General features: G+C 41.5%; 1 protein-coding gene across 1 annotated transcript in view; it reads right to left on the bottom strand.

Annotated features, from left to right (window-relative positions):
• Positions 1-7,094: 7,094 nt before the first annotated feature.
• Positions 7,095-8,746, bottom strand: part of LOC126495538 (tripartite motif-containing protein 43-like) — a 17,068-nt gene continuing 15,416 nt past the window's right edge. The window contains 1 exon segment of the mRNA XM_050133133.1: positions 7,095-7,117. Coding sequence (XP_049989090.1) covers positions 7,095-7,117 — 23 coding nt within the window.

The following is an 8,746-nucleotide window of genomic DNA, read 5'->3' as shown; positions in this document are numbered from 1 at the left end:
TTTTCAATACTGAGGCAAAAACTTAAAGACATTAGCCTATATATCATATGATGTTGATATCATAATGTCTTTGTTTTTGTAATTGCAGGGAGCCTTGGAAGACTATCAAAGTTGTGAGTATCATTTCACTTTTTGGTGAGGAAAAATGTAAATGCTACGTTAGGTATGGTATCCCTTACTGTCTCTGTCGTCTCTTTGAAAGGTCCCCCAAGTTGTTGCAAATGACCAACAGGATTTTGAAAAGGTGTTTTGAGGTTCCCTCAGTATTGCAGCAATCTGCCTTCCAGGGTTCCACTGAGGGCAGGGTGCCTTGTCCTCTCGTAGGATTGGAGGGGAAGCGGTGGGAGGGTGTGTGGAGGGAGTAGGAGGAGGGGAGGGAGTGGTAATTTGAATTGATATTTTTTTAATTAATTAAAAAATAGACTTAAAGGTTTTGTCAAAAAAAAAAGGTGCTTCGATACCTTTTTACAGCCAAGTTCTGCATAGATTACTGTGAGGCTGTGTACATAAAGGATGCTAGTGTTTCATATTCTTCAGTATCTTGTGATTCTAAGAGGATGTGATTCTGTATGGGGTGATGGTTCATGGGGGGATATCGTTCATAGTCCCACACACACTTTAAATGAATTTTATACTTCATTAGCTCATCTGCTCTTCATGATATTTGTGCCTGGGGGTTATTATAATCCTTGATTTAGAACAAAAATGAAGAATCCCTGACTCAAAATTGTATGCAGAAACTAAAGACATGAATCCATATGGGTAATCCAATGCTCTTACTTCCTTGGTTGAGCCTTAAATTCATCTAAAAGAATCTGAGAGCGTCATCAGAATGGCTGAGTATTTATTACGTGGATCAGAGATGCTGCCCATCCATGGAAGGTTGCCTCCATGTCCTATCAGCTACACATACTTAAACTATGCTGTTTCCACACATGCTTGAAGTCACTCATGTGAAAATACAGTTAGAAATTATGCTGTTTTAGTATATTTTTTACTCTGAAACAGGAACACATTTATCCCAGGCTGGCTTTTATCTCATTATATGGTTGAAGCTGACCTTGAACCCTGATTCTCCTTCCTCTATCTCCTGAATTCTGGGATTATAAGTAGATACCACAAAGTGTGAATCAGCTGGATTTATTTTATATTGTTTAAATGAGGATCAAAGATCCTAGGTCTCATTTTGTTCTGTCTCCCCCTCCCCCCGCCGGGGAAACATCCTTCTACACTGGAGACAGGAGGATGGCCCAGCAGCACCCCAAGCTGTCTCCATACACTCATGTGCACATTGAAAATGCTCCCTGAGTGTTTTATGATTATTAGTTGCTGATCTCCTCACAGTTACTCTGTTTTCTCCTAGACTTCCCACATGGCATACCTACTCCAGAATCCAGACATACCGTAAGAGCACCTTTGTGTGTCTCCTATAGAAATACAGCTTGGGTTCTGTGCATGTTATTCTTTGAAAGACAGTTTCCTTTGTGGAGTTCAGGTGGCTTTCCTGTCCGGCTCTTTGGTGTCGTTGGCATCACGTCCATTAAATTGAATCATAAAAGCAGTTACCGTAGAAATGACACTCCCTATTAAGGATTGCGTGCTTGCAGTGTTAGTGAAATTGGGAAGTACAGTGCAGGAAAGGCTCGCTCCATCTCTGCTGGGTCATTTGCAGCACCAGTGGAGCTATATGCCCGCCCTTTGTTCTCTAAGCCATCCAGAGAAAGCCAGACCATTGTGGAGTATACAAAAAAATCCCGATTCTGACAGTACTTTCTTTTCTATAATTGCAGATGGTTCCCACCATGATAGGAAGCTGTAAGTATCTGAAATCCCTCTTTTGTTCAGGAAATACCTTGGTGTTTCATTCCTGAGAAGCCTGACTCAGAATTCTTGTTGTGAAGGGGAGTTGAAAGTTAAATGAGAGGAAATAATTCTGTGATAGAGACTCCATAGAAAATTTCAAGTAGAACTGGGCTTAATTTTGTGTGATCCAGTGTGGCTTCCCCTGGTACACTCTGTCCTAATGTTCTTGCAGGCATAGCCCAAGTGGGAGATACCGATATAGAAGATCAGCAGAACTTTGATAGTAAAGAAAGTTTTCCCGGTAAGTAACAGCATGCCCAGTTGAAATCGACAGGAAAGGATCAAGCATTCAGGTTGTACATTCTGTTTGGCTAGCTGAGGCAATGGGAAAGTTATCATTGAGATGGAGATTTGTGTACTCTTCCTTCCAGGCATAATGGTTCAAAAAGGGGTCGGAGCAAAGTCCACCAAACCCCCTGTCCATTAAGATGATCTGGGGGTGTGGTAAGAAGGCTCTTGGATTAAGAACACTGACCAGATTTGCGTCTCAACACCCATATAGCTACTCACAACCATCTGTAACTCAGTTCCAGGGTATGTGATGCCCACTCCTGGTCTTGGCTGGCACTGCATTCATGTGGTATACAGGTTTTCATTCATATGCCAGCAATACAATTGAAATAAACTGAAAAATAAAAATATGGTCTTTACCAGAACACCCATTCTTCCTGCCTCTGTTGCTGCCAAAGCTCCTAGCTTTTGACTGTAATTAGTAGCTCTCCTTGGGAACTGTGTGTATTCTGATATGTTCTGGGGGAATAGTGGACAGCTGGATTTGATGGTGAGTTTTGATTGGTGAGTTATGAAAGAAGGAACTGTCAGTGGAGCACAACTCTCTATAGTCAATGACGTGGACCTGAGTACAAAGTTCTTGTGGTGTGGGCCCAATAATGCAGAAGAAGCCAATCCTCTTCTGACTGTTCTGTGGGAGTTGTAGCAGTACCTCCATGTTTCTATTCAGTTTTTATATAGAGGGCAAGGTACGGGTGGGTGGAGAGTGAGTAGGCTGGCCTCACTGCACCTTCTGTAACTTAAGATGTCAGCGAACCAGTGGAAAGCTAATGCCAGTCTGGTGTGGACTAATAGGATGTGTCGTCTGCAGGCAAAAGTGAAGAGCCACTCTGTTTACTTTCTTCCAGATGCTATTGAAGTACAGCAGTGGGAGCTCAGGAAAGAATCTAGCACTGAACATCCTGGTACGTAACTGCGTAGCATTCTAGGTCTACTCTGTCATGTGGGTAAGGTGTCATTGGGAATGGGGTAGAGGGAAAGATGTATGTAAGCCCATTTCCAGCCTGTGCTCCCCACCCTAGACTGGCATTTAGGGTAAGTGAGTCAAAGGACACATTGATACCTATCTTGGAGCTTCTGACCTAGTACTTGAGGATGGATCTGGGACACTCTGGCCCAGCGGTGGCCTCCTTTTCAGACATTCCAAGTTTGTAATGGGTACATGAGTTCCCAGGATTTAAAGTGAATGACCACTTGTATTTTCTCTCTTTTTTTTTTTTTTTGAGAAAAGGAAAAAAAAGTTTCCGCCTCCTCCCAGCCTCCCATTTCCCTCCCCCTTCTCCCACCCTCCTCCCCCCACTCCTCTCCCCCTCCCTCTCCAATCCAAAGAGCAGTCAGGGTTCCCTGCCCTGTGAAAGTCCAAGGTCCTCCCCCCTCCTTCCATGTCTAGGAAGGTGAACATCCAAACTGGCTAGGCTCCCACCAAGCCGGAACATGAAGTAGGATCAAAACCCCGTGCCATTGTCCTTGGCTTCTCATCAGCCCTCATTGTTCGCCATGTTCAGAGAGTCCGGTTTTATCCCATGCTTTTTCAGTCCCAGTCCAGCTGGCCTTGGTGAGCTCCTCTCTGGTGTCCTCTCTGGATTATCATCTCTGTGTCTGAACCTCCTGTCTCATCAGATCACCTTGCCGGGTCTGACTATGTGTTCTGTCCTCTGAGCTGTCTGTTTAGTGTAGTTGTCACCTGCCTCTGCTGGTCTAGAGTATGAGTCAAAGGATACTAGATTCCCCAGATGTCTTCTACAAAACCCCTGCAGGAGATGGAGGGTCTTTCTCCATTGCAAAGTACGTCTGGTAAGACATAGTTGAGTCTTAATAGGTCATATGGATCACACCTTTCCTTGTGTGAAAGTGTTGTTCTTGCCTAGCTGAGGAAAGCAAGGGAGCTGAAGAGAGTGGGGAACAGGGTTGCTAAGCACAGCACAGTTAGCAAGCAAAGTGTTGCTTCTTATGTGAGAGGAGACCCAATAGGAACATTCAAAACTTATATAAACAGAGGCCAGTCGAAAACTGTTCCAAACAATCTTGGTAGCATGGAAGGTGGCATGTGTGGTAGCAGTCACTCACCTAGTATGGTTAACTTGATCCCTGCAAGAAATACCCAACAGTGTCGCAGAGCTTTGTGCCACAACTCCTTCCCTGTTTTGAACCTATTCCTCCTCTGTCCCTAGTGATCAATGTGCTATTCCTAGCCCCACCTACATCATCAGATGAAGATGTTGTCATCATCAAAAGGAAGAGGAAGAAAAAGAGGAGGCGCTACTACTGATTAAACATCTCCAGTATTGCCCTAGTGAGTACTGGATATTCAGAGACGCTATGAAATTAAAAGCATTGGTGACATGGGAAACAGAAATGGAGACAGAGACAGACAATCTGAGCCTCCAGTTCACGTGATAGCAGACCTTAACCTTGATAAAGAATTGCTATGTGGGAGATTTACTGCTCCCTGGATTAGTTTCACCACCCTGTTGCACTTGGCTTCTTCTGCCATTCTGATCTGTCAAATACAAACTCTCTCCATTGTTCCCGTGTTCTGAAAATTCTGACTTTTCTGCATGTTGCAGTTAGGGACTTTCTGCCTGACCATTAGACCTTGGTTAGGTTGCCTAGTAAGTTGTTTAGTTACCCATATACACCAGAAGAATTTCCTCCTATATTTACCTGGATTATTCCCTTGAATAAACAAAACGATCAGGAAAAAAATGAATAAATGAAGCTAGAAGGCCAAGAAAAGTCCCTATAACTGCCTTTTAAAACTAGAAATAAATGTTTGCTTTAGAGGCATTAAGATTTTGTAATTGCCAATGTTATTGGGACAGGAGAGAAAATATTACTAAAAGGTAAGTTAGACAAAATAGACAAAAAGGTGTCTAAATATTTGCAATGGCAAATATGGGTTTTTAAATTTTGTGTTGAGAAGGCTCAAATTAATGCAGCCAGCGCTAATTATTTTTCCTATGTCAACAGGCAAGTGGAGCTTTTGATGACCCTAATCAGAAGGCTAATACCCCAGTTGAAATACATGAATAACTGGGAGAGAAATAGGCATGGAAGCATGGGGGTGTCTTTGCCCCATGGGAGAGAACTATGGTTCTTGGATTAAAGTTATCCAAATATCTAATAAGCCTTATATTGAATTCCTGACTAGACTAAAACAAAAAATAGAAAAAATGTAATTAGAGAAGAAACAGAAAAACAACTTAAAATGCTAAGCATATAAAAATGCCATTGAGGGTTGAAATGAGTTATGCTATCAGTTTAGGAACTATTAATAGCTATAGGAAGGTATGGAAAGTTATTCTATCTAAAAGTATAAAACTGTAATTGGCTGCTGAAACTATGGCCACCTCTTGTTATAATTTGCAAAAGGGAAATAAAAGTTTAAAAGATTTAAAATGCTTTGGATATGAACAAATCAGTTTCTTATCAAAGAAGCTCAGGCAAAATTAAAAATAGTTAAAGAATATATTCGAAAATTCCTTTTGAATAGAGTATAACCTATGATCACATACAAATTTGTCTGGAGATCTGACATTTGAAAATGTGGAAATGCTCAAAGGGAGCATTGGTAGCTTTTTCCTTTGTTCAAGAGAAACATGAACATTTATATACTAATGCTAATCACCTACATGTTCAATGTAAAATTCCATTTTGACAAGATAATCATTCTTTAAAGCCCAAAAGCAAATTAAAAAATTAAAAAGGAAGATCTTGGTATGGAATTAATGTGAGATTTTTGGAAGAAGTAGGCCAACTTTACATTAATTCATATTAAATTTCTTAAATTTGCCCCAAGGGGATATTGTAACCAGAGCAGAGAAATATTTTGCTTATACTCCAAATGTTCAACTACCAGAAAAATTGTCACAGATGCTGAATGGCAGCCTGCATTGCTAATGGTGGAAGGGAAAGGGTATTATGGTCTTGTCTCTCTGCAGGATGAATGACACTTTTGGCTCCTGAAGAAGATATTCCAATATTGGCCATGGTACAATTATATTCACAGACGCGACCTCAACAACATCGGTCTTCACCACCACCACCAGCTTTGGGACAGAATGAATCATGTCGAGATGAAACGATCACTGGAAGCCGTCTTCCGGCATGAGGAGGTGAAGGAATCAGTGATAATCGCATTGCCTTACTCACAGTCCCTGCTGCAATTCAGACGCATATTTGGAAGATCGTAACAGACTTAAAACCTGCTCAGCTTTTAATGGCTTATTTATTGGAAGAACAGTATCTGCTTCTCATTAAGGAGTTACCTTGTCTAAAAGTATTAATGTTACTGCTTCTGTGTCACTACCATATGTATTTTTAGTTGGAAGAATTAATTTTACAATTGGAATTAATTGTTATGATTATGAAGTCGACTCGACCGTCCCCACATGGGTGGCCCTAGGGAAGATGCCGCTCATGGTGTTTTGCGGGTTGCTGTCGAGCTGCAAGAGCCAGTGGACGGAAGAGCTAAGCCGGGCGCTGGCCGACGAGGGCCGCACGTGGTGGACAACGCCTTCGGTGCTGGGCGATCAGGACACAATGGCGAGGGCGTATGGCGACCCTGCAGGTGAGAAGGCGCTGCGTGCGGAGCTGCGGGCCGCGATCCTGAGCCGGCAGGACGTGGTCATCCTGGACTCCCTCAACTACATCAAGGGCTTCAGCTACTAGCTGTACTGCCTCGCGCCGGCCGCAGATACGTTTTTGTTATGGGAAACTGATATTTGTATAAGACAACCATTAGTTATTTCCTCTAATAAAAATTTTCAAAGTTGAAAAAAAATTTTACATTTGGAATTAATTGTTATGATTGTCAATTGTATTGATTTATTAATTCTTCTGTTAAGTTTAATCCTCATAAGCAATCACTTATGATATTACAGCAGCATACACATATTTGGCTGCCTGTAAATTTGGGTTGTTCTTGGGCTCAAAATCCTCTAGATCATATTGTTGTAGAATTCTTCAAAAAGATATTGAAAAGAACAGAGCACATGTTAGATATAGTAATCGCTGTAATTCTTAATCTTGTTGCTGCTGTTGTTACTGTCTGTGGCTGGTGTTGCTTTACATATGTCCTTGCAGACAAAACACTTTGCAGAACAATGGCATAAAGATTCTCATGAACTCTGGATACAGCAAACACAAACAGATGCTCGACTTCAGACAGAGATTGATGTACTTAAGCAAACTGTGGGATGATTGGGAAAGAAATATTTATCTTTACAAGAACAGATCACTTTGTGTTGTGATTGGAATTCAAACACTTTTTGCATTATTGATTTGGCTTATAATGATCCTTTACATGAATGGAAGGTTATTCAAGCTTATCTTTGGGCAATGCCTTTGCTCCATTTCTAATTGATCACTTGCCTGATAATATAGGATTTGCTTTTCTGAATCATTTCCTGATTCAGATGCCTCCACCACTGAACAGATTTTTGCTGACAAATTGACAGGATTAGACCCTAAGGGATTCTTACAAAGTAGTCTCCATACCTCCGGTGGTATGCACATTGTAATCATTCTTATGCTTCTTTTTTTTCTTGATTATGTATCAATTTTGTATTTGGCCAAATGCAAAAAAATTACATATTTTATGGTTAAAATATTTTTTAGCTTCAAATAAAAATGAGAAAGGAGGAAGTTCTGGGGACCCAGGATTGGCTCAGAGTGCAGGCTTCTCCTGGGACTGAGGAGACGAAGTTGGGAAACAGTTGCTTGGCAAACCAAGCATAGATGAAAGCAAACTTTCTCTGCCCATTTCTCAAACATTCTGTCAGAATCTGACCCTGGACAAGGAAGTGGCCTTTGAGCTCAGTTCATCACACTTCACCAGGTATAGTTTAGGGAAGTGCTTTGCTTCTGTATACTTTTGCTTTCATTTTTTTCATTCATTTGGCAAACACGCAAAGATCTACTCTAAGCTCTATTGTGCCCTCCTTATGAATGCCATGGAAGCATTAGCAACTTGCCCCTACCTACTTCCCTTGTTAGCATCCTTGCTTGGCTTAGTAAATTTCCTTTCGCTGGGATCTTTTAAGTTGATGGCATTTATAAATCAACAGGTGTATGAGGCAACTAATATGTAAACTATACAGGTCCATTATCATAAATTGGAAACAGCCGACAATGATGTATATGACAATGTTTAGCTGGTGAGCTCATGCACACATGAGATAACAAGATAATTGTTTTTATTTTATATTTATTTATTTATTAAAGATTTCTGTCTGTTCCCCACCGCCGCCTCCCATTTCCCTCCGCCTCCCCCAATCAAGTCCCCCTCCCTTTTCAGCCCAAAGAGTAATCAAGGTTCCCTGACCTGTGGGAAGTCCAAGGACCACCCACCTCCATCCAGGTCTAGTAAGGTGAGCATCCAAACTGCCTAGGCTCCCACAAAGCCAATACGTGCAGTAGGATCAAAAACCCATTGCCACTACTACCTATAAGAAGATAATTGTTTTTAAACTTGGTGCGATGGGCCAGATAGCCAGAGATGGGCAATGGGAGGATGTATACCTATATTAAACATGTAAATCACCACCTAAGACAGGAAGAGAACCAAAAGCAGTTGTAAGGACGGGACTAC

Source organism: Alexandromys fortis, unplaced genomic scaffold (assembly GCF_014885135.2).
Source record: "Alexandromys fortis isolate MF-2015 unplaced genomic scaffold, M_Fortis_MF-2015_v1.1 scaffold_508, whole genome shotgun sequence".
Lineage (NCBI taxonomy): Eukaryota > Metazoa > Chordata > Mammalia > Rodentia > Cricetidae > Alexandromys > Alexandromys fortis.
Note: the sequence above shows the minus strand (reverse complement) of the source record. Positions and strands in the feature narration are given on the sequence as shown.